The 27602-nt window shown below is 40.2% G+C and overlaps 1 protein-coding gene across 4 annotated transcripts in view; it reads right to left on the bottom strand.

Moving 5' to 3' along the window:
- synj1 (synaptojanin 1) overlaps window positions 1-25874 on the bottom strand; it is a 45647-nt gene extending 19773 nt beyond the window's left edge. For 2 of the 4 annotated variants that reach the window (XM_080434580.1, XM_080434577.1), the window contains exons 1-16: window positions 25813-25874; window positions 23763-23919; window positions 23017-23103; window positions 21355-21625; window positions 20743-20968; window positions 20437-20520; window positions 14198-14259; window positions 12134-12230; window positions 11255-11430; window positions 10249-10330; window positions 6987-7139; window positions 4132-4297; window positions 2079-2270; window positions 1835-1919; window positions 1418-1558; window positions 717-909 (exon numbers count right to left, since the gene is read on the bottom strand). In XM_080434580.1, the coding sequence (XP_080290706.1) occupies window positions 717-909; window positions 1418-1558; window positions 1835-1919; window positions 2079-2270; window positions 4132-4297; window positions 6987-7139; window positions 10249-10330; window positions 11255-11430; window positions 12134-12230; window positions 14198-14259; window positions 20437-20520; window positions 20743-20968; window positions 21355-21625; window positions 23017-23103; window positions 23763-23886 (2139 nt within the window). In that variant the 5' untranslated portion in view covers window positions 23887-23919; window positions 25813-25874. The remainder of the gene's footprint in view (window positions 1-716; window positions 910-1417; window positions 1559-1834; window positions 1920-2078; window positions 2271-4131; window positions 4298-6986; window positions 7140-10248; window positions 10331-11254; window positions 11431-12133; window positions 12231-14197; window positions 14260-20436; window positions 20521-20742; window positions 20969-21354; window positions 21626-23016; window positions 23104-23762; window positions 23920-25812) is intronic. The other 2 variants (XM_080434578.1, XM_080434579.1) reach the window with 2 other exon arrangements.
- Window positions 25875-27602: the final 1728 nt, after the last annotated feature.

Here is a 27602-nt window from a genome sequence, read left to right on the forward strand (position 1 = left end):
GTTTCACATGTTTTTGAAAAAAAAAGAAAAAAAAGAAGAAAAAAAAGATGATATTATCTGAAGATTTGCACCTCCATCCACTCCTTGTTTAACTTATAACTGAAAAAGGCGGTATCTCGCTTCCTAAGCACTTTTTTTTTACTAAAAAAATAACAATTGTAATGGCTAGAAATAGATATTAACACATTGACCGCCAGAGGTTAATCTCATAATGTACTCACCAGTGCCAACGTTTTATTGTTGTTTTTTGTTTTTTTCACGTCGCCATAGACGTCGTTAAAATCCTTAAGATTGATCTGTGCACTGTTTGTAAACATCGCGGACATCTCCCTGTGTCTACCAGTCCAAACCACGTGTCAAACGGGGCATCCATTGTTGAGTTAGAACGGTTTATGTTAAACAGTGATCAGCGAGGAGAAAAACTACAATCGAAGAAAATGGCGTTTCAGTGTAGACTTTAGAATGGGAGCCGGCGTGATCGTCAAAACCGGATCCCAAATAATTCTGTTTCCGGTGGTGTTACAATGAAATGTGCCGTACCGGAAAATTTAAAAAAAAAGGAAAAAGCACCACAGCCCGTAGGCTACGGGATCGGCGCTTAAGCGTTGGATTTAACGGCCCGTAGAACTACGGGCCCGGCGGTCAATGTGTTAATAATTTGGGCACTCAATGAATTAAAAGTATGCATGAAAAAAAATCCTCTCAGTTCTGCTTACCATGGGGAAGGTGAGTCTGCGTGTGATCTCATTGTAGTCGTCATTCCTCTCTTTGACTTGAGATTGTCCGGCGGCGAAGTGAGAGCAGAGGAAACAAATACTGGTGGTGTGGAACAACAGTCGGATGGCCACGCCCCCTTTGTTGCCTGTAGCCCCGCCCATTCCAGTTTTCACCACATCCACAGCAACATCCCTGCCACACACACACACACACACACACACAGATACAATGCAACTTTTGTATATGTGCAGTTTATTGGTTAATTTGAACTGTACCTTCTTCAACACTCAAGTAAAGAGACAATTGAAAAAATACTTTTCAACACTAAAGGTTTTTACACACCGGGAAAGTGATGGGACAATTCATGTAGTTGATGCCTTTTATTTGTGGTGAAAAATAGACCTCGTTCCGAATAAAAATTGCATCACTGCGTAATATAGGCGTTCTGTGTGGATGCGCTTGTACTCATAACACACACAATTGTCTGACATTGAAATTGTCAGGCCGTGACTGAAAAGCAGGTCTCAAAACACCCACAGGGTTACAACTGAATAAGGTACACCTGCTGTAGAGTACAGAGGTGGTACTGGTACTGACAATACCAATGTCTGGAGCTCAACCTGAATCCAAGATGTGTGTATTGTCTAGAGGAGAGCCCCGGGGTTACAGTATACAAATAAAATGTCATTATTATAAGTACCTGATGTAGGGGGCGTGCTGTGGGCGGATGAATACAAACAGACACACTCCCACCAACTGCTCTGAGGCCAGCAGCACATACTTATGGTCCCGAGAAATATTCTTCTGTAGCTCAGCAGCCCACAGCTTTTGGTTGGTGGTACTGAGAGAGACAGAGACGGAGAGAGAGAGAGAGAGAGAGAGAGAGAGAGAATTAGAATGGCAACATGATATCGTATTGACATGTTGACTGACTGATGTTGACTGAATAGTGCCTGACTGAGGAAAGGCAATGCGTCATCTTTTAATTCACTTGTCAAAACAACTTACAACATGTTACAAAAGACAGGAAAGAGACAGGCTGTCATTGAGTTATACGAGTCTCTGGATGCTAAAGTCAGCTTCAATTAGCTTCCAGGTTGAAGACTGGGACACATACCTGGCATTGACAATGTTTCCTGCATTCAGCTCCACCATCTCCTCAAAGCCGATGGCAAAGAGATCAATGGGATTGGCTTTGCTGTCTGTGAGTGAATAAAAAAAAACACTGAGTGAAACAAATAAATATGGTTTGAATCAGACATATTTACAAGTGACAAGACACTTTAGGTTGATACTTTTCAAATCCAAGCTGAACACTGGAAAAACTTTTAATTTATAGTGTTATTTTCACAGTGACTTACCCTGGAAATCAACGTATCCTGCCTTCTTTGGAGCATCTAGTAGCCAGTCGTTGAGCGTCTGGTTGCGGAAGGCGATGCTGCGGAACTGTTTTCCTCCGTTGACGTTCCAGGTGCCAACGGCCACCCTGATCTGTTTGGGCCGGGTGTACCTACGATGACTCTGACACATACCTAGCAACACTCTGGGAGAGGCTGCAGGATAAGGGGACAGGAGGATGAGTGCATGGAACTAGAGATAGAATGTTAGTGTGTGTGTGTGTGTGTGTGTGTGTGTGTGTGTGTGTGTGTGTGTGTGTGTGTGTGTGTGTGCGCATATGGGTAGGCCTGTCACGATCATGACATTTTACTTGACGATTAATTGTCACACAAATAATTGTGATTAAATATTGAATTGTGTTTTTGGCATTGAACATTGTAACATATGAATGAAAATTGTGAGGCAAATTTGATAAATAACTAAAATATATAAAGAAATGACTGATATATTTAATTATTTTATACTTTCCAAAAGATATTTTACAAATAGCCCATCTACAAGCTCACTACGTGTTGCATCACGACTCGTTGATCTGTAGATCTGCTATTTTTGGAAAATGTTTGAAAATGTAAGAACATTTTTCAATATGGAAACGATTATGCCAAAATGATTTAGATTATCTCAAATAATTGCGATTAGGTGATTACCGTATGTGATCATTTTGACAGGCCTAGTGAGGAGAGTAAAAAACACAATGAAACCAATGGGAACACATTCTAACACAACAAAAGGGACACATATCAAATGTTTATGTGCATGCAGAATGAAACTAATGGGAGAGCCTTCAAAAAACTGTGGGTGTTGGGTGTCAAATGTCCTAATAAAACAAAATTTAAGCAATGGTAATGGTTCAACTTATGAATTAAAGCCATGATATAGTTATGACTACACTACATACAAGTAGTGCAGTAAACTTCAGAGCACACTTGCATTACCCAGTGTCTTTGTATAATGTAACAACCCGAGTGCCCTACTTTGTGAGGGCCATTAGACAATACAATTAAACCATTACCAAAACCAACTAAAAAAAATGTATGAACTAATGTTTGGGAAGGGGGACAAAACATAACCAGTGAAACACTATCAAAAAGGATGGAACACAAACAGAAAGACAACTTCAATATCTGACTGAAAAACACATCCAGGAAAAGGGAACACAGTCTGGGTCTGGTGGGGGGAACTTTTAGGCAAATGTATGCTTCGTCACCTCTCGACAAGTGTCGCTCGCCAAATATTTTAATTACACTTTTGCGAGTAAAGAAGCATAAATCATCCTTAAGTCATGGGATGAAAACACTACAGCCATCTGTCGGTTGGGGACAGTTTTGGTGATTACTATACCTGATTGCAAGACAGGCTCAGTGACTAAGATTGTGAACGACAGCAAAAGGGAGAAGGAAGAGAAGGGCGTGTTAAACAGATAATGCCTGCAGAGGTGAGTCAGCATTTATCTATCCAGGACAGAGTGCTGACTCACAAGAGATTACAACTCTCGCTTCAAACAGGAGGAGAGAGTGCCCTTCTATCCCACAGCATAACTTAACTATAATACAAATAACACTTGTATTATCCTACATTATGTATAAGCTCAAAGTGCTTCACAATATTGTGAATATACAATGGGAGGCGGTCAACATGCACTATAGACTGTATACCCTATATATAATGTGCTATTTAAAAACCCCACTTGTGACTCATACTGTGAATTACCATAAAGATTGTAGGTGATGAGCATTCAATATTATTAATTAATATAAACACATGTTGCGTGGGAATTACTATGAAGTCTGTAATATTAATTCCGACTACACTACACTATGCTATTTAAAAGAAAGTGCACTCAAGTGATGAGCATTCCTTAAACGCTATATTTCTTGACCAGGGTTATGGGCTACAGTAGGCCCCCTCCTTTTTTCCCTATACACCAAATCTCTTAGCCGACCTAAACACTCACAACAACGCACCGTGTTGTGATGCTTAGTGAGTTTGTAGATCTGCACCCTGCGTGGGATTTACCGTAAAGACTGCCGGTGGTGAGCAGTGCCCTGGCTTTGTCTGCCAGGTCACTGTTGAGCGTAGAGCCCAGCCTTAGTATGTCTATGGCCTCTTGCTTGGAGCTGTCAAAGAAGTTATTCTGGATTGTTCTGGTCACTGAGCGAGCGCCGTCTTTTAGCTTTCCCACCTAAGAGAAGAGAACAAAAATGAGTTGTACTATACTCTGTGTGGAGGGGTAAAAAGTTAAGTCTGTACCTTTCCCACAAAATGAGCACAAAGGAGGAGAAAACGTAAGTAAAAGATGACAGTTTATGGCCCATTTCAATCATGAGAGCTGATGAATACAGTACACGATATGTGATAGACCAGTTAACGACTTGACTCTGGTGCATTGAGTGGTTTGTTTGATTCATCACTTTTTATCAAAAAGAAATCATCATATCATAAATGTTCATTTTCCATCATTGATATGGTGCTGTAGTAAGGAAATTGAAATAACACTGACGGTTTGGCTTGGTCAACACTGTCAATTATGTACACGTTAATCACATTATGGGCTATACTGTTTATAACCGGTTTATAATAATATCTCATTAACTACAAGTGTTTACAATGAGTTAGAAATTAAAATGTTAATTAAAAAAGAAAGAAAATGTTTGCTTTTGTTTTTAAGGAACTGATTATGTCTGTATAAACGTGTACTTCACAGAGAGTGCTTGACATTGCCCATTTGCTTTGAAAGAGTTTTTTTTGTTACATTACAGTAATTCAGTAGAGAGACCTTCTATTTTCTCCCAGGGCTGTCCCTGATTAGGAGAACCCAAATCAGCGGCAACAGATTGTACCGGCAGCAGATTGTACCAGTGTGCGCGCACACGCATAAAACACGCGTGCGCACACACATACACACACACACACACGTGCGTGCGTGCACACAGGCACACAGACACCCAAACAATACCCTCAACCACACAGGATCAGCACAGCAGCAGAAGCGTATGCTCGGCACAAGTACGACATGGACTGTTTCGTTGACTTACCACACAGGAAGAGAGAGGTCCAGAGGACAGCAGAGAAGAAACAGCACACAGTGACAGTTCAGAAACAGAGATACACACTTCTACACACTAAGTAGCCTACTCACAAGTATGCAAAACTGTTAATGGAATATTTAATTAGGGTTAAGTGTGAATGTGAAAAGGGAGTGAAAAACTCCCTGGGAGTTGTGGATGCATTAGTAGGCAGTGTTAATTTTGACAGCAAATTCTGATTTAGTCTTATCTTTTGAATAACACACCATTTGGTTTTAGTCCTATTTTAGTCTTCTGAAATCGTTTAGTCTTAGTCAAGTCTTAGTCGACTAAATATCAAAATCTTAGTCTTTTAGTCTTAGTCAACAAAATTAACACAGTTAGTAGGACAGTTTTGTGTGTGTGTGTCTGTGTGTGTGTGTGTGTGTGTGTGTGTGTGTGTGTGTGTGTGTGTGTATACGTCTTCATATATCGTGATTTGTGGCCATTAAACATCAGTGATACATGGTCAAATTGCCAGGGGGCGACATGACTAGGGGGTGTCATATAGACGAATCCACACACGCGCTGCCTGTAGCTGCCTGTAGGCGGCCATTGCTGCGGTGTCGCGTATGCGGAGCGTTGACACCGCAGCAATGGCTGTGCGCAGGGCAGCGCTCCGTGGATTCGTGTATACAGTACAGTAAAGATGCACGAGCTTAGAGTAATTACGGTAATCTGGGTTGCAGAAGGGATTGCATGTGTTTTGTTTTGAGATAGAGTTGGACCTGTGGCTTGCAGGGACACAGGGAGTTTTATTTGAGACTTGGAAGTGAACCCGTTATTGAGAGTTTAATAAAAGACCATTATTGGAGCTAATAAGCCTCCATTGTCTTTTACAAGGGGAGCTACGTCACAGCACTGAGCTCAGAGAAATGAATGCCTGCATGGACGATCTTTAAATGTCAAAGGAACATAAAGCCTATCATTTTGGGAATGTTATGGGTTTTACTAAGATGCCAAAGGTGAAACATTAAAAACCATCGATTCAATAACAAAGTCTCCTCTATTCAGACTCCCTTTTAAAAGTCCGTCTGTGCTTAGTGCTTATCACAGGATGCTGTTTTGGTTTCTTAGATAGGCTTGATGTTTTATGTTGCACTGCAAGTGACTGAGGGGGAACGGTATTTCATTTTCTTTATGTATGTAAGTACATGGGGAGAGAAACAAATAAAGGGATTCTGATGTTCCATTTAACATTATCTTAGCTTTAATATCACAATCCAAATCATAAGCATAACATTAACTAGTCATAACCTATGGAGCGTAGAGCAAAGTTTTTTTGAAGGCACGTGGAGAACTGAGATGCCTGAACCATGGAAAGGACCTAACAGAGCCACCTAACAGCTACCAGTCCATCAGAAACACATCTAAAAGCATAGTAGTGCATATTCTAGATATTTGTACGACATAGTAAGTTGTTCATATTGATATACTTATGATACAATCACCAATCGGCACAAGCCTAGTGTGTGTGCGTGAGTGTGTGTGTGTGTGTGTACGTTTAGGATTCCCTCCAGCTATCTATCGCAGAGGCAGGCTGGCCCCGCTGAATTGCAGACCGCTTCGACTGCAATTAATAAACTTTTATCAAATAAAACCTTCAGGGGGTAAAAAAGACAGAGGAGCAATTTCACACAGCAAAGGCCATGCATTTAATGTGCACGGTTATTGTTCAGAACTAGTAAAACTGGTCAGGATCTGTCGCACTCAGATCCTGAGTCACACAGACACACAAAGGTCTCTGGTGTGTGTTTTGTGCTCGTGTCTGATGTGTGCGTGTTCAGCCTGTTGTTCAGTGTGTACCTTGGCTTTGCCATCTAGAGCCCCAGTGCCTGCATAGATCTTGCTGACAGAGTCTCCGTTGCTAGACCACATGGTCCTGAACACTTCCTTGAACCTCTCCACCAGCTGGGGCTTCTCGGTCAGACCCAGCTCTTCCAACTGCTTTGGCAACATCTAAAAAGAAGGGAAGAGAGAGGAGATAATAATGAATTACGGGAGCTATAAATAATAAAGGGTAGCCGTGCATTAATGGTTACACCAACGGGCTTGTTGCAGGTGTAACAAACAAGTAATAATCATGTTAATACAAGATAGAGAGTCAGAGATATGGCCATTACAGCACCAAGGACAGAGACACAGTGGGCTCGGATGGACTTACGGCTTGACAGTAGGTTATTAAATGGATGCATTATGCACACACGTCTTGAAATAACCTTTTCATCTGCATTTAGCCATGAGATAAATGTGCTGATTTCTTTTGCCCACCCATTCCTTACCACAATTATTTAAAAGCCACCTGCCCAAGCAAGATCTGTGTGGCTCCCGCTGGACCCCGATGCAAAGATTTGTTACAAAGCATCAAAGATAAAAAACAAAGGAAAATTATAGAGAAACATAATTAAAGAGAATAAATATAAGAAAACAAACGGGCTGTAAAGATATCAAACAAGATAAGAGGTCCAAAGGTTTTATATCAAAATACTATCTGCCTATTTTGGTCAAATGTTTATAGGTCCAGAATTAAATTAAAAGGTGATGGACGCATGTGGGATGGAGGATGGCTGATTTAAGCAGTCACAGCCACTGTCCGGACAGAAAACCATATGCTCTCCCTGAATGTTTGAGGAGATGACTGATTTATCCTGTTGTGCCTCGATTTCCTCATTGCACAACAGGAACACAGCCACACCCAGCTCAGAGTCCAGTCCTCTGAGTCCAGTTATAGTTTGACTCAGGCCAGGGTCTGTCACTGATTAAATCAGTTATCCTCCATCCCACAACGCAATTTAAAATGTAAAATTTCTATTCTAAAAAGGACTTACGATTGAACCTTCAACGTCAGAAAGTGCATGCGAGAGCATGTGCAAGTAAGTAAAAAGATATTAACATTGCTTTCCTGGAATGAAAATGAAATGGCATATTTTAACAAAAGTGTCCATGTTATTTTAAAACCCCACTCATACTGTGTCAATTAGCAAAGATTGTACGTGATGAGCATTCACAATGATATGAATTCATTCTATAATATACTGTTATAATATACAGGCTACTACCGTATATTTCCAAATAGTAGCCCTACCACAAATAGCCACTGCCTACCTAATACCGCCGGGGGTTTGACACCATTTTGCGTATTAAACGCCCCGTCCAAATAAACGTCCCGGTCCCCGGCGATTAGTTTCAGTTTTTTTAGCCTAATTTATATTTCGTTACATGGCGGTGTCGTGCACCGAAAATAGCAGATCTACAAGCTCACAACGCATCACAGACGCGACACTTTGTTTACCCTAGGTGGCATTTCAAATACTTATTCCTTCATTAATCCAATGATATAAAATACCGGTAGAGGTTTTTACAGGTGTTTTTTCCCGTAGCTTAGAAGTGAAACAAATTGAGTAAGTGCGTGCGTTCTCTTCCTCCCTCTTATGTCCTGGAAATGTTGGGAGTCGGGAGGCTCCCTCACTCCTAATTCTCAACGAATCTCTGGGATTAAAATTTGTCTATAATCAGCAGAAGTGAGAGTGTCAATGCCTTGTGTCAATTGTGTTTACGGTATATAAGATGTTAGTCTATTTAAAGACAATGATTTGAGCGCTATGCATGCCATTCGCTCCAAACACACACTTGAGTTAGAACTGTTTGATTAACAAATTGCGCAGGAAATCAATAACGGATTACAATAATATAACATTCTCTATAATCAGTAACATGTGGGTGATAATTATGTCTATCAAATATGGTTTTATTGAAAGGTAATTAACGGCTAGAGCGTATGGCGCAAACGTCAGGTAGGCTATAGTGTCCAAGCGCCTCCGTGCGGCTGCAGAGTTGATGTGTAACACTGCGTGGCGGCACTTGAATTGAGATTGTGAGAGATTGTGATTGTCATTACATTCTCTATAATCAGTAACAAGTGGGTGATAGCCTACTTACAGTATGTGTATCAAATATGTTTTTATTCAAATGCAATCAAGGCTACAGCTTATAATGCAAGCATCAGGATTTGTCCGGTTCCTCAGTGCGGCTGCCCCCCCTTGCAATCAGAGCATTTAGTGGCTACACCTGTGTGGTGATATGCTCGCTCTCTCACTATTAAATCATGCTTGATCTACCCGACCGACAGACAGACAGACAGAGAGAGAGAGGGAGAGAGAGGGAGAGAGAGGGAAAGCATGGCCATTCATTCATGAATGGCCAAAATTAATGAAATATTTAAAAACATACCAGACTGTCTTTATCACCTCACGTGAATAACTTATTAGCCAGATTAGATCTTACTTGGAAAACTGATAATGGCATATGTTCAACTGTTGAACACTTCATTGATGTAAAAAGAAAAATAATAATATTGAACACAAGTCTCACTCAGAATATGCAAGCAATATCATCAAAAGTTATGATTACAGCTTTAACTACAATACGCTAGACCTGACCTCGATTATTCGAATAGTTGACTAATCAGTTGAGGGGAGTCTGAGTCGACTGTCAATCTCTTAGTCGAATTATGGTCACATTTTTCATTATTCGATTGAGAGATTGGCCTAATTTGTTATATTAATTAAGTAATAGTTTGCCAAAAATAGGATAAACATCATGATTTATTTGGAGAAACCAAGCAAGTATATGTTAAATCAGACATTAAGCACCCCTACAGCCCAAATAGAATGTTCCTCTATTGGATAACATCTTTTTTGAATGATTCGACTGAGAGATTGGCAGTCGAATCGAATCAGACTGATTCGACTGCCAATCTCAGTCGAATCATGCCAAAAAAAGAAATATATATATATATATATATGTTTTATTTTTTTGGTGTTGCATTAGTCCACTATTAGTCGATTATAGGCAACAGTTGGCCAATCAGACTATAGAAATCCTTAGTCGGGGACAGGCCTATACGCCATTATACACAATTGTATTTTTGTCTACAGTATAACTATAATATAACACTATACACAATTGTGTTTTTGTCTAAGTGTATATAACTATAATATACCATTATGCACAATTCTATTTTTGTCTGCATATAAAACATATATTAAAACGGGACAGGTGGTGTTACCTCCAAGGCAAAGAAGGACTGGACACTATTGGTTCGATCTAGACAGTCCAGACAGTTGGTTCTGAGGGTTCCACTTTGAGTCCTGAAAACACAAACCAGAGGTCTCAGAGTGAGTTTGATGTGTGCATAGAGACATATCCTAAGTGTTCTGAGAGTGTACAAATGTAACCTGTGTACAAATGTAATCTGTTACTATGTGATACTTGGTATATAATATGTGTATAGTGATAATATGTGTTACTTGGTTTCTGTTGTGTGTAAACAATAATAGCAATTCTCAAAGCAGTTGTCCTCCAAACCCCACCTCCAGTCGCTGTCATTAGACCAGAGGGAGCGCTCTATGATCACGGCACCAGAGCCTGCTCTTGCTCGCACAGCTGCAGCCCATCAAGCCTAATTTATGCTCCGTCGTGCGCAGAGAACAGCCGAGAATAGCAGACCTCCAAGCTCACAACGGTCGCATCCGCGACGCGGCTGTGAGCTTGTATGTCAGATATTCTCGGTACGCAATACCGTTGTAAGTATATACTGTATGTCCCCAAAACAACAGGTTTGTGGATCTGTATCAATGTTTGTAAACAAAATAATTGGTCTATTGTATGGTACAGTAAGTCACGGTATAACAAAATCTAGATTCTACTTCTCCTCGACTATATACTTGATACCTGGAGTATATTCAGGGTGTAATAGATTCTAGATTCTGTATAATAGTGTAATACAATCTATATTGTATTACACTCCTATATGGAGTCAGGGAGGAACTGAACAGCATATAGATTATATTACACCTTGCATACAGACATAATCTACATTCTATTGCACCCTGTATATAGAGTTTGGGAGGAGTCTGGACTTGTATCCCAAAACAGAAAAAGTTAATGGTGGTGGTGAATGGTGGTGCGTGGAAAGGATCACCTGGTGATGGTTCATTGTAATGTAGTGAATGTCAACTGGTCCATTGTGTGGGTTCAATGGGTTTTGTGGTGTGTGGACTGGAGGTGATCACCTGGTGATGCCGGTCTCTGCTGAGTAGTAGAAGAAGCCACAGTCGTCTATGAACTTGCTGACCTGGGGTTTCAGGACGCTGTGGAGCTTGTCGGCCTTGCCTCCCTTCACCATTTGATGGTAGTCAAAGTTTATCATCTTCACGGCACCGGAGTGCTCCGACGCCTTCAGGTGACTCTGAGGAGGGATGGTGAGAGGAAACACAGTGAGCTGCTTTTGATGTGTGACTTAATACTTAGTTAGAAATGCTAATATTAATTTAGAGGACTGCAATGGGATTGGTTAACTGTCGTACATTGGGCTTGACCATACATGTAAATGCATTATCCTTAACACAATTTTAATTAGCCAAAGGCCTGAGAGAACAGTGACAGTCAAGTCCATTATCGAAAGGATATTAATGATGTTGGTTTGCTTGGGTGTATCGTCTGTGAATGAATAAAAGTGTCTTGATGGGATTCAGGACATTACAAGATATATTACATTACACTTATAGCAGTGTTGCAATTGCTCTTTATCAACAAGAGTTAAGTGGTGTGCACGTATTTCACGAGGTGGAAAGCAGCCAACTGTCTAATGTAATTTCTTCATGGTGTTTGGAGCCTCATGTGCTACAACACCAGCGAACGCATCTGGAACAGACTTTTGTTTTTTTGGAATGCACTTTGACAACCAAGTGCCTTTCAACAAAACAGAGGTCTTCCAGCATGGATGAAAAGTAAGCTTTATGTGCCAGCTACCAACTTCTGACGGTCATGATGTTTTCAAACCATTTTGACCGAGCCTAGATAGCTTCTTTTTTTTTTATTATCATACATTAAAGTATAAGTGTAATGTGACGTCAAATTTGGAACATTGCATCCAAAATGTCTCCTCTCACCTGGAATGCTTTACTGAGCATGTTTTCTCCCTCTTTACTCCCCAACAGGTTGAGGATCACCTGTTTACCATACAGTCTCCGCAGAGCAATGAAGTGCCTGGAAAACACCAACAAATACACACCCAACACACGACACAGGATTAAGGTAAAGCAATATCACAGCCTAGTGGTGTAGGGCTGTTTTCGCCATATCGGCTATTTCCGATATTTGACGTACAACAAATTATATAGGGTTTAAGTGGTTACTTTATTCAGAGGTTCAAAAAAGAACATAATCCAGTGTCACAACACCAACCAGCTTGACATGACAAAAATGTCATGTCACAATGCATCTTTGCGATATCAGGGTATGCACTGTACAATGCAGCACTCTAGGTCAGGTTTCTTCTTCTTTCTTCCTGCAAACTGGTTTGAAAAGGGTACTGTAGGCCAGCACCACAGAAGCACACAGGGAAAGCAGATAGAGGCAGGCCATGGAATGTTGCAGACATGACTGGGCATCTCATTAACTGCCGCTTCCGTCATAAATCAACCTGGTAGAATGTGATGGAAGCTCCACTGCCAGCCTCTGCGCTGTACTGCAATGAGAATGACTGTTCACCTTTCCCTCTCAAACAGCAGTCTACCACTGTCTGCTTTCACGCCCCGTTCTCTGCTATGTATCAACAAAGGCTTTTCTGTGTCAAAATGCTAGCAGGTCAACTGCTATTTCATGTTTGTTTTGACATCATGTATGTGTTTTAGTGCACCTCAACATCAGTCATGCTAATAAATGAGGACCTAGGCTAAGCCAATTTAGAGCTGCTATTTTTGCATAATAGTCTAGTCTAGTTAGTTTATTTGTACTGAAATTGACCACAAGCTACATTTGTATCTTGAACGGATTTCTGTTTATATTTTACAGTGACTTTGCCCTCCAGTGCTGTTTGACACCCTGGCCAACACTCCTTTTCCCTTATGGCTCCCAAGCGGAGGAATGACCCCCCCCCCCCCCCAGTCAGGATTGCAGACTCACTCCCCGATTTCTACCGCAGTCTGAAAACTCACCTCTTTAGACTCTTACTTCCCCCACTGGGACATTCCTTTTATCACTTCTTGTTGCCTCTTTCTGATAGATGCTAGTTATACTATACAGATATATGTTGGGTTACATGTTCACATAATATTGCTTGTCCACAAATGCTGGAATATTATTTAGTGCTAGTGTTATTCAGATAGATAGATGCTAGGTTTGATGTTTACCTTCTATCCTAGTTACTTTATAGCACTTTTGCACAATTGTTTATCTTTGCTCCCTATTTACCCTCTATGGTGGTCTCTATGTCCACTTACCCTCATTTGTTGACTTGCGTTCATGCGTTCATTTTACTCTGATCTTGCAAAGCAAGTCACTTTGAATAAAAGCGTTTGCTAAATACCTGAATTATATTGTAATCCCTTGTGTTCTCGACCATAAATCGCCTCGGAGGTACCGCTGCACAATGAAATCCCAAGTAATTGAAAATCATGGCTTCATGCTATTGTGAAACTTGGCAGTAATATTTGATCAGTTGTTGCACGCTCCTCTCCTTCACCATTACACAAACGTAGATAACCAGAACATTGTACAACTCATCTCTCCAACCACCAGGCTCACAAACACAATAATCTCACAGTATAAAGAAGCACAATGAGTGTGATTATTATGATATCAAGCAAAATAATCTGGATTAAAATTGTAGCCATAATCCTGCACAATACCTGCAAAGGACACACTACTGGGATTCTCTCTCAAGCACAGTTTGGTTCACATTCTATCATCTATTCTACCATGTATCCTTCTCTAAACAGGATAGTATTCTGTTGAAGGGCAGTCAAAGCAGATGTAAATTGACACACACAGAATTACCCACGCATGCACGCAAGCATGGAGAAAGAAACATTACCATGGGTGAGGTGACGTCATAAAATCAAGAGGTAGCTGGCAGAACAGCCCCACTGTGCTGCACTCACTGTTTATCGCTCTGATTTATGCTGCCATTTCTCCCAGACGAGGTGCAAAACAGACGTACACTTTGTAATTACCTTTCAAATGCCGGCGCGTTCGCCTCAAAGCCGCGGGACAGCTTGACACGATGAGAGCCAACCTGCAGGAGGAACATGACAAGGACAGAGACAAAAAGAAAAGTCACAATGTTGTTCTTTACTCTCTTTAAAAGGGTCCCTGGCTAATAAGCCTTATATGCCTTATAATTGCCCTCTATAACTAAAATTGAACCTTAAATATTTTATTTATTTTAGAAATGGTTCATCTTTCACTCAATAGGGAAAACTACCGTCGCAAGTTGATGATGTCATTTGCCCATGATGTGTGGTCCAGCCCGATGGAATGTATGGAATGCATGTGCCAATAAAAATATTCAAAATATTGTTTTGATGCTCATATTAATATTTTTTATTAATTAGGAAATATTACGTTTTTTTTATTAGCACATGAATTCCATACATTCCATAGGGCTGGACACCACATGGACATCATCAACTTGCAACGTGAGCGGTCCCTCCCTATTGAGTGAAAGATTAACTATTTCTAAAATAAATAAAATATTTAAGGTGTTTTTATTTTTGTATTTCAGTTACATAGGGCAAGTACAATGTATTAAGGCATATAAGGGTTATTAGCCATGATCCTTTTAACACACACACGCACAGTCGCACACATGTACGCATTCACACACATTGCAGCGGGACAAAGAATCTGGTGACCCAAAGAAAATTAAGGATTGATTTAGGACGCATTTTGGACAAGATGTCGCATGTCGGAGGAACACAGACCTTCATAACAACAGAAGTCGTTTCATGTGACCAAAAGCAACAAACAGGGGCAGCAAGGGGACATCTAACCACACAGAGACAAAGACAGTAGGGAGACAGAGATGTCTTAATGTCCTATCTGATACCCGTTTCTTTCTAGGTAGCAGATCTGGGGGAAAAAGCCAATTAAGAGATCAATAAAGCAAAGACATATAGTTTATACAATATGTATACAATGTATGCTTTATTGATAGAGATGTACCGATACCATCTATTCCTTCCCGATACCAATTTCCAACTTGCGTATCGGTAATAAATAATAATTTAAAAAAAACATCTAGGACAGTGGCTCTCAAAGTGGGGGTTTCAAATGTACCCTTACAGGTCTGTAACTCTTACAGGTCTGTAACTCTGAGAGTGTACAAACGGAACCAAACGCACCAGTAATTTGAACACTCTCAGAGTTATGGGGGTCCTTGAAATTAAAAAAGTTTGAGAACCACTGATCTAGGGATAAATAAAACATTATAAATAAAAAATAATGGTCGAAGTGCAGCTACAAGATAGTAAATATAATGTAAATAATACATTAACAGTAGTGCAATATCAACTGAAGCATTCAAAATACAAAAATAATTGATGACTGTAAATGACATGGTATCGGAATGGCATAGTAGACTGACGTGCTGTACTCAATCGCCGATACCAGCATTTTAGGCAGTATCGGCAGCTTTTCCGATACTGGTGTTGGTGTCAGAAACAACTCCATCTCATAATAGGCATTTTTACCCAGACATTTCAGCTACCTCTCATCTTCTGAACACATTGGTGCCAAGTGACTCATTAACACAGTCAAGTCAGGACCAAGGTGTTGTAAGCATGTGCGCAAGTGCGTACGTACGTACCTACGCAACCACTCTACCCATACAGAAAAAGACACATGTAGTGGAGAAAATATACTCAAGAGTGGGAGGCAAAGTACCTAAAATATATCAAATATAAATATATTTGTGAAAATGTATCTTGGTAGTAAAAAAACAAAAACATTTTCACAAATATTTTGAGCTCTGTGATAATTAAACCAATAGGCCCTGGGGTGGGGCCGTCTCACTGCCTATTTCCCAGAACAAAGGACAGGTCTCTACTTGAGTCTGTCCTTCCTCTGTGCTCTCGAGCAAACCTCCCCTTCTTCCCTTCATCCTCTAATAACAGTGACCTCTTGTTTTCATCTGAAAGCCATACGTGTGATTTATAACTGTCTGCATCCCTCCTGTCCCTCTCGGTCACTCGGGTTAGATGGGCCATAAACAACAAGCATCCATTTTGTTTTTCCAACCAGTCATGCATCATCATCATCATCGTCACTGAGATTCCTCTGGGGGACATTTCTGTCATCTGCTGAGGTTCTATACGATAGTCACGCACTCTCTGACCGTATGCCTCTCTCTGCATCTCACCCCCTCATACTGTATGTCTCTCACTGTACATCTATCTCTCTCTGCATCTCACCCTCTCACTGTACGTCTCTCTCTGCATCTCACCCCCTTACACTGCATCTCTCTCTCTCTCTGTACACCTATCTCTCTCTGCATCTCAGCCTCTCTCTGCATCTCACCCCCTTACACTGCCTCTCTCTCTCTCTCTCTCTCTCTCTCTCTCTCTCTCTCTCTCTCTCTCTCTCTCTCTCTCTTCTCTCTCTCTCTCTCTCTCTCTCTCTCTCTCTCTCTCTCTCTCTCTCATCTCTCTCTCTCTCATCTCTCTCTCTCTCTCACTCTCTCTCTCTCTCTCTCTCTCTCTCTCTCTCTCTCTCTCTCTCTCTCTCTCTCTCTCTCTCTCTCTCTCTCTCTCCATCTCAGCCTCTCACTGTACATCTCTCTCTCTGCATCTCACCCCCTTACACTGCATCTCTCTCTCTCTCTGTACACCTATCTCTCTATGCATCTCACCCTCTCACTGTACGTCTCTCTGCATCTCACCCCCCTCATACTGTATGTCTCTCTCACTGTACATCTCTCTCTCTCTCTGCATCTCACCCTCTCACTGTACGTCTCTCTCTGCATCTCACCCCCTTACACTGTATCTAAGTCTGTCTCTCTCCCTCTCTGCATATCTATCTCTGTATCTCACCCCCTTACACTGTATCTCTCTCTCTCCTCTCTGTACACCTATCTCTCTCTGCATCCCACCCCCTTACACTGTATGTCTCTCTCTCTCTGCATCTCACCCCCTTACACAGCATGTCTCTCTCTCTCTGCATCTCACCCCCTTACACTGTATGTCTCTCTCTGCATCTCACCCCCTTACACTGTATGTCTCTCTCTATGCATCTCACCCTCTCACTGTACTCCTACAGTAGCCAGACCTGTTCTTTCAAGGGCCAGACATTTAGATTCATGCTGCTGCCATTTTGTCATAACGCCCCCCCCCCCCAGGTCTGTGCCATGCATATTTAATAACTTCCCAGGATGACTTCTGATCATGTTACAGCCAAACTCTGCCGAGCCATTCTTCATGAGGTGCTGAGCTAGCTAGTGATGCTACAGATCAGGTGTCTGACAATGGAGAGGCTAACACTTACTTCGGGCTGGGCAATATGGACAAAATCTAATGATATTTTTGACCAAATACCTCGATATCGATATTGTGACAATATATATCATTTTCCCCCGTAATAATTTTCCAAATGTTTCTAAAATAGCAACAACAGTCGATCTTCAAGTTCACAATATGTTGCGATGTAATGCATTGTGAGCTTTTAGATCAGGTATTTTTGCCATAAAAAAAACATTTTGAAGAATAAAATAGTGCTAATATGATTAAAATCAGGAAAAGACAACATGTATGCAATATCACGATATTACAATATTCAAACTCCCAGATGATCTAGTAGTCACAATATCGACGTAATATCAATATATTACCCAACCCTACTGTTAATTGACAGAATGACCCATTTGACATCTGCCAATGCAACTTATCTTTTCAAGGATTCACAGGCTTTTATGACTGCAATGTTCTTCAATTTTGTAAGGCCATGATTTTCAGCTGTGTCAAATACTTCTATGCAACTTTGGCAGCTAGACTACGGAGGCTTAATTTGTAAATCCATTCACATCAGGTACAGGCTGTTCTGGTGAGCACAGAAAACTAACAGGCTGCAGGCTCCACAACCTACTCAACCATGAACTGGACAGACGGAGAAGAGAAAATAATCCTACCATATGCAGCGACTAGTGGTGAAGGTTTTTAGGGACTAGAATACAGCGAAAGCAGAAGAGCTGCGATTCCCTCTGAAAACATCCCCCCCCCCCCCCATGATTTATCATATAACAAGTTTTCTGAAATTGTATATTTAAATATGCAAATTAGGCATTAGGAAAATATGCCCACATTTGCATAACTTTCCAGAATCAACATTGGAACATTGGACAAAGCCAGAGTCAACATACTTATTTCATTTTGTTAAGATGTTGGAGTCAAAGGTTTTTAACGAGGGAATATTCAATATCTGGCTCAATTTTGGGGCTCTGGCTCATGGACTAAATGCCTAATTTGAATATTTAAATATACAATTTCAGAAAACTTGTAATACGATAAATCATTGTCTTCATGTAAGTAATCAACTCAGGAAGTTTCATTATGATAACTCTTTTTTAAATTTTGTCATTTTTTCACCTGTCATGTACGTATGGGGAAAATAACAAAATGTGTGATAACCATGAAAAAGCTACTCCTGTGGAAAGGTTATCATATATTTATTTACTCGTATTGACCCTATGAACAATTTAATATAGGTATGGTTTTGCCCACTCTTTCGATAATGAAATCTTGTCTGGCTCATGGACTATAATGGATGTGAAAAGTCCATGATTCAGGGAAATAAGGGGTTTTGTTAGGGGGATGCTTTCAGAGCTGGCTCTCAACAAGGCTATTATTGTAAACTAAGACTAAACTTAACTAAAACTAGGTGTGAAAAAAAAGTTAACTGAAATAGAAAAATGTAAGTTAACTGAGTCAATATTGTGTATGTCTTGTCCTGAGGAGCATTGTTTATTGAGACTGGGATGTCTACATGACTGTGAGCCAATAGCTTTCACAATTAAATGTGTTGTTCGTATTTTGTATTAACTATTGAGAATTTCTTAAATCTTGCCCCTGACAAATATTATTAATCAAATAATTAAATAAAACTAAACTGAAATGAGCAAATCCACTCTGGAAACTAACTGAAATTTAGACTGAATTGAACAAAACTGTTAAACTATGCTCCTATATTCAATTCGAAACTATAATAACTCTGACTCTCACCTGACCCATGAAGTCGGGGAGCTGAGGAAAACAGAGAAAAGGCCCTTTACCAAATGCTACGTCTAGTGTCACCCTCTCCCATTATCAGGTGTGTTCCAACCAGTCTGTGCCATGCCAGGAGAAAGTGGGGCCGACTAACAGGACATTAGGAGTGAAGAGATCCACACGCACACAGCCACCAGAATTGTATTGTATTGTATTGTAAACAAATTGGAGGAGGGAGGTAGGTATTGTGAAAGTGAAAAGTCATTTGGGAATTAGGTGACAGCTTTGACCATGACCCCCATTGACCTTTGGCAAAGCACAGAGGGGATCTGTGTCTGGCAGTATGAGAAGCCATCACCAGCAGAGTTGCAGAGCAAAAACAAAATAAATATGGGATTTGTTATACCAGGTGAGGGTTCTCATCCGTTCCTTTAGGGTGTCGGTTCTCATTCAGGTGCAACAAAACACCCTTAATGGACTTTTTCTGAACACACAGCATGGACAAACAGGTTGTTAAAACGGGAACTATGGTTAAGGGTTTGGAACTACTACTTCTAACGTAGACACAGTGGTGCTGGTAGCCACTGGCCCATTTCCTGCATGTTTCCTGCACCTACCCTGCCCTAAGCAATCCAGACTATTGTTTACACTGTCTAAACAGGCACACATGCCAAACATTTTTTAGATAACATTCAGTCCTCCTTTTAGAAACGTTTTGAAATAGCTGATGAATGTTCTATATGATCCAGTTACGCATTTGTGTATCTGTATACACATTCAAGCAGTTAACCACTTAACTTAGCCCGATATATGCAAGCTCATATCGTGTTTCAATGGAACGCTTTGTGAGATTGTAGATTGGCTATTTTTAATATATTTTACAATTCTCACCTATGACGACATGCCCAAAATAGGGACGCTAGGGTTCAAGTTAATGAACAAGCCTCCTCTGCAACATATTTTATTGTTGATGTTAGAGCAGTTACTGTGATAATGAGTACTTCTCTATATTAACAAAGTGTGTTGTAGAGCAGAGCCCCCTCCCTCCATTCCTCAGGGTCACTCTCTAAATGAGATATTTTACATTTTTCTTCCACTTTCTATTCATTTTACAGTTGTATGTTACATGTGCCCTAATGAGTAAACTTCCATGTACGAGAAAATCTATTAAATCATTTAAGTGATTCTGTTCGTACTGTTAAGTGTTTTCCCATTACCTGGATTCCCGGCTGTTCCCAGAACAAAGGAATGGATCCACGGATCTGGATGAATGACGACACTTTATCATCCAGGAAAATCACCTGTTGGAAGCAGACAGATGGCAATGCTTATCTGGGGACAATGTCAATTGATCTATGGCTGCATAATGCTTCCTCCAACTGATACAAGTATTTAATTTGAAAATAACATACACAATTACAAAGATTGAAAAACATTGTTAATCACAGTTCCGTTAATAAGAAAGGAAGAGAGGACAGGAAAACAGGAATAAAACAGGAACTGTGTGTAGAGGTCTGACCCACCTGTTCCGTCTCTACGAAGTTGGCTACCTGTCCATCGTCATTGGTTCCCCGTACATTGAACCTGGTGCCAGCCCTCTCTGAGCTGAGGCGGGCGATGATGCAGGCCTTGGCCTGCTTGTGTCCTGCGTAGATGGTCCTAATCTCCACCCCTCCACACATCAGCCTCAGCAGCCAGTCATCACAGTTCACCCCATAGTGCTTCAGGTGGAGGTGAAGAGACTGGTTCCTGTTCAGTCAACAGTGAGATGATTTAAAAATCAAGAAAGACAGGCCAAACAATGACAATACACAAACCCACAAATTAATCACCCCACACACACCTACAGAAACACCAACAAGCTTAACCAGGCTTATCTATGAAATTAAATCGTTTTTCAGCCGGCTTCACGATTAAAATGTGACGCAATAAATCCACCTATTTTCCTATTTTCCACAAACTGCATACCACATAAGCACAAATCACAACATTCCAGTTTTGATGGTATCATTCCGTCTCTCCAATTTCTGCTTCCTGTCTCCAAAATGTCAATCTAATTGACTGCAAAAATGGCTTTCTAAAACATACTAAAAACTAATATCAGAACCTAAAATGAAAGCCATGGTGCTTCCTACCAAAAGAAGCGGTTGTCTGTGGTGTCCTCCAGGATTCTGCGGTGAGCGTTGAGGCTCAGGTCCATGCTGACCCCGCTGGAAGACCAGGCGAAGTAGAAGTGTCCAGAGTTCAGCACCTTTCGCACCTCAGCGATACGGTCCTCATCTCCCGGGTCATTCTTCAGGGACACAAAATCCGTCTGTGTGACCCGGAACACCTCAGAGTCCTGGACCTTCCCCACTGAGCTGCACCCTGTCACCACCACTAGACTGTGAAGCATGGTGGAGTCTCCTGCCGGGGAGAAACACAGAGGTGCCCAAGCCCATATGACTGCACTGCATGATACCAACAATAATGATAGTGTCCCAGCTTTTCTAAGATGTCTCTCAGGCCTTACCAGAATGAAGGAGTCCCCGCACACACGTACTGTAACTTGCAACTGCCCTAAAATAATCTTTTTCGGATATAGTGCATAATGTCTTATTTAATCTTTCAAGCTGAGATGTGTATATTTTCTACCTTTCTATGATTGAAAGTGTCCTAATCTTTCCTTCCTTTCATGGTATGGGAACACCACACACGAAGACAAGACTGGAAAGATTGTGTTGTTAAGTCAGCAAGCTAAATTATTGGTTTAGAACTCCATTCTATTGACTCTGTCAATAGAGAATCTGTGAGAGAATCTTCAGACAAGCTGGGATGGGATTATCCAGACAATAGAGTTTATAACCCAGTGGCAGGTTTCAGCACTGAATGCCAACCACTGCTAAACTTAAAGTGTTGTGCATGGACCCAATGTGTACTTTTTTAACTTGTCTGCGTATGTTACTGTATGTCTTGACTGTTATTGTAAAATGTTTCAAAGACATCTGAATTTCTAACTACATGTCTGCATGTACAAATGACAATAAAGCAACCACATTGTGATTTTCTTTTGATAAGAAATGCGAACATGGCTTTTCCAACATAATTTATGTGGAAAATAGCTACACATAAAAAAAGGACTTAGTGAATGCTATGGTTTAGAATTTGCACAGTTTTAATAAACTGAAAATGCATTGCTGTAACCAGAGAATGTGTTGTTAAGGAAACCATCTCAAACACTGTCAAAATTGCTGCCTATTGCAATTTTGTAATTATGTTGTCAAAATCAACGTAATGTTAGTCTAACCCATTTAAATATTTAATTATGCTGCTCTAAAATAGACAGAATGTGGAGGGGAAGATAGAGGACAGATTGATTGATTGATGCAAGCCAGGACACAGGAAAGAAAAAGGAGTGATAAGAAGTGCAATAGATAAGTTAAGGGATATGAAGGTTTGGTAAGAATGAATGTAAAAGAAAGAGGAGGAGAGTGCATTGTCGATGAAGGCAGCTTCAGGTTTAAAAAGAAAAGAAAATAACTTCACTTTATTTGGACAACACAGGCCAGCCAGATCAAGGTGATCTCAGACAGAGCAAGCTGTAATCTTTTGCATGGCGTTCACCCTGTCGTGATAACAGAGCCCTCAAGGTCACGTGGAGGGCAAGAGAAAGCACTCAAAGCAGCTTACTGGTAAGCAGTCAAAGGGGCCTACATGGGACAAGGTGGTCATAACCTAGGCTCTTCGTGTGGGGTCTGTAGAGTATCTTCCCCTCATCGCAGTGTACTGCAAGTACAAGACAGGTTTTAGTGACTTACCCAGGTTAAGACGAAGGACCCCCAGAATCCCATAGGCATCGACCATCTTGGTGTATGTGTTTTTAATTGCATCCTTCTCTGCTGCCGCTATGAGTCAGAAGAAGAAGAAAAAATTATATAAATCAAATCATTGCCTTAGATGCTTGTCCATCACTGCACAGTTGAAGATACTACTCCAACAGATACATATTTTTACATTTTGGGGGTTATCTGTCTATCTAAATTAGTTTATCAGTAGCAACTCGTAACAATAAGCAAGCATGTTAACAGCTCAGTGCCTTGCTTAAGTACTCTATGGCAGGACAGACCACATGGCATTGGCTGTAGTTGGGACTGAACTCTTGTACACTAGGACAGTAACCACTAACCACTCTTCCACTTCCATCTAGGACTGCATACTCCTTGAAGCAGCCACAGGGGGTTAGAGTTCACTAGGTATCTAGAGCCAGTGGTCTCAAGCTTTTTCAGGTTAAGGAACATCCAGATACATACAGTACACAGAACTGCATTTAGTAGAACACAATTCATACCAGTCTGTTCTATATGTGGAAAGATTAAAGAGATACCTCTGATCAGAATAAAAATGTGCATGCTTTCCTGTTTCCTGTTTCATTCTACCGGGACACCCTTCAAATCTCATCAAGGAAGCCAATGTGGTCCACAGACACCGTTTTGACAACTGCTGAATTAGAGCATGTTTAATCTATACAAACACCATGGCAGTCCAACCAATCAAAATGACTTACACAGAACGGCAACGGCTCCTGATTCAAACATGAGACATTCATCTCTGTTCCTGGTTTCCACTATGACACTGTAGGGAGGCGGGTCCAACTTGTGGTAAATTCGATATCCCTTGCTGAAGGCCATTGTTGATCCCAGGTGAAATAACCAATGTCACACCTGAAAACCAATTAGCAGACCATGGTTGTGATTAGAGAAAAACACATAGCTCTTATGATGCAATACATTTCTGTAATGTCAGAGTTACTACAATGGAGCAATGTGACTGTTGCCATGTAATTACACAATACCAAACAGCAGGCTACCACCAGTCATGGTTCAAAATGTATGCCTTTTCCAGTTGGTGTTATCAGTTAAAGGTAGGGTAAGTGATATTTTTTGGTTAAAACAAAAAGTATTTTGTTAAAAGGTTAAAATACTATATTCTGATAGTAATCATTGCTATAGAGTGTTTTTTCAGTAACAGATGTCTCCCTGTCTCTCCAGCTCTTTAATAAACAGAAAAAACATTTTTCGGTAGGTGTCAAAATCTCAGCCAATCAGGAGAAAGTACCCATTTTTAAGCTTAATTTGTATAGTGTTCCAGTTAAAATTTTGCATGCTCATTTCTTAGTGTCATCACTTCCAATTTCACTTGTTTAATCTGTATCCTGATTGAGTTCTCTGTCCTGGTTGGATAAAATTGGAAATGAAACTGAAACTGAAACGAAAATGCATTTTCTGTTTAATAAAGAGGTGGAGAGACAAGGAGACTCCTAATACTGAACAAACACTCTATAGCAATGAGTACTATCAGAATATAGAGCTATTTAACAATTATTTTAACCAACGCAAATCACTTACCCTACCTTTAAGTTATTCAGTATCAATTATTAATCTGCATTATTGTAGTTTTGATGAGTAGTTTTGATATGGCAAATATTTTCCACGTGAAATAATGTATACAGCACATTACATGGAAGTTATTACTGAGATACAAATTAGAAAACTTAATTAATATATATATATATATATATAGATCATGCTTAAGGGATTTTGATAAATATATAGCCTAGTTTTGATAGATGCTAGTTTTACAGACTATTATTGCTAGTTATGCAGATTTAGTTGGTTACTACTTGTTCACACATGTTTTGTCATTTAGATAGTTAGTGTTGTTACCTGACCACAAATGCTAAGAATGTTAGAGTTGTTTTGACAGATGCTAGGTTTTTACCAAGCAAAAACAACTGTCTGTACTCCGTAATAATATTGCCATGGGTAATAGCATTACAGTCTATGATGCTGTTATGATATACTGTGTATGTCATAAGGTCTCAGATCTCTAACATACAATATTGATTGATTAAATACTTTATTAACAGTTTGCCCCAAAAAAACACAGAAAGTACAGTTTAATACAAATACAATGCTAAAAGGATTGAACCCAAGAAAGCACTGTCTTGTTTCCATTGGGGTCCTGTGTATTCAATTCATAGAAATACATAGAAATACATCGATTCAACGGTAGCAAAACATTTGTCATTATGCTATAATAATCACAGACCCAACGCTGACGCAGCTTGCTCAGATCAACTGTATTGAAGACCAGTTCTGCAGGTGGAGATTAATGGTTTAGGCCAAAGGACTGGATCCCCCTCCACAGCCTACAGTACCTGACACTGGTAGTCACGACTTTACAAAGAAGAGCTAACGTGAACCACACCGCATTATAAGTGGCAATCTGTGTGTTTGTCATGAACAGTTGAACAAACCATAGGCTACCAGTCTGAACATAAGCTGATGTCTAATGACATCCATCAACAGGAACATAGCTTAGCTAGCATTCGCTAGCTTAATTTCCTAGCATTATTATGATGCTGTTGCTGTTAGCCAGTCTTAAAGGTTAGCTTATCATTCTGGGTTGTACGTACACACTGGGTAACGTTACATAAAGGGGAGCAGTATGGTTAAAACCCAGCAGCATTGTAAACTCGGGCGCATTTTCAATGTGTTCCTAAATTAAAGCTGACATTGCCTAAACGAAACATTGAGGAAGGACACTGGTCTTACCGTCTCCCCCGCCGCCGCCGCCGGGTTGTTTTACACAGGTTGCTGTTGCTGCTGTGGGCTGTCCTCCTGTCACAACAAAACCCCTCCCGTCGCATCGCCAATGGTACGTCCCATACGGTCAATGGTACAGTCCGACGCAAAACACGCCCCAGTCTGGACATAATCCCATAGTCCGGATGGTCAGCCACGCTGTGATTGGCTACTGCTGAAAATGATACAGGGACAGTTACAGACAGTATAATATATATACATATATACATAATATGTATGTATATGTATTAACATATATACATACATACATATATATATATATATATATATATATATATATATATATATATATATATATATATATATATATATATATATATATAGGCCAATATAATGCTTTTACTACCTGTTTTACAGCTCTTATCTTTGTATGCTCTTTTATGATTACCATTGTTTTTATAGTTAATGTGAGTAACGTTGTAACTCTGCATTTAAAAAATTAAGTTTATGATTATTCGTATACTGTGTTATCTGAACAAACATCAGTTGATGACAAGTACATTGTACATTTTGGACAATATATTTGAACTTAGTAGACGGCACGAACGGTTGCCAGGCAACCAATTAGCAAATTACAGCGCAACTGTCCCTCCGGGCTATGTGATCTTAATACTCATAATAACAAAACACGTAAAAACGAAATGTAATAATTTTTTATGTCAAGTCATTGATTAACACTGCACAAACAATGTGTTGTTCACAGTCACATTTCATAAGAATAATGCATTTGTTTTAGTCTTTCACAGCCCGTCGCAGGAAGCATGTTCTCAGCTCACTCAAATGATCAGTGTTGCACTGTTGCCAGCCAGATATTGCGAGAGAAATAAGCAATAACCGATCTACAAGCTGCCGCTATGAGTCAGAAGAAGAAGAAAAAATAATAATAAATCAAATCATTGCCTTAGATGCAATAACCGATCTACAAGCTCACAACGCGTCACGATGTGATGCATTGTGAGCTTGTAGATCTGCAAAAAAAACAAAAAAAAAAACATTTTGAATGTTTGAAAAATCATTGTTTTAAACAACATTCAGGAAGCAAGCCCAAAAGAAGACACAAGCCCAATAAAAGGCCACCCGCGAGCATTTTACAAGCAGAATATACTCTATAATACTCTACAGAAAAATAAGCCCAACGTCGCTTATAATACGCAGACATGGCAACGTTGCAGAATACATGATCGACTGCACATCATCACGGTTGGTAGCCAATAGCCATGGATCACACGACGCTCGTCATGGCTGAACTTCAACCTGGTGTTTGCACGTTTTCCATTTACGGCCCGTACATCTACATAAACGTTCACATTTTCGTTTTCAGATTCTTACTCCATGGCCACGGATGTTAAAATTATGTACGGGCCCTCATAAGTAGTAAGTACCCGTATTTTCCGTGTCGTTAAATAAAAAAGCATTTTAATCCGATCGGTGGCCATTTTCTCTGAATTTTCTCCATGCGCTTTCAACTACGTGACCCTATTGGTTGGGATGTGTATTGCACTCTGATACATTATAACTCTATGAAAAAATGGCCGTCGATTGGATTAAAATGCTTTTTATTCAACAATACGGAAGATACGGGTACTTATACCCACCCGAAGTGAATTTTAACATCTGTGGGCATAGGTTAAGCACTTTATATTTGAAATTTGAACGTATATGTAGATGTACGAACTAAAAATAGAATATGTGCAAAAAACAGGTTGAACTTTCGTCATGACTGTCATGATATGACAGTC

This window comes from Gymnoscopelus braueri (assembly GCF_963280865.1).
Source record: "Gymnoscopelus braueri genome assembly, chromosome: 8".
NCBI classification, from domain to species: domain Eukaryota; kingdom Metazoa; phylum Chordata; class Actinopteri; order Myctophiformes; family Myctophidae; genus Gymnoscopelus; species Gymnoscopelus braueri.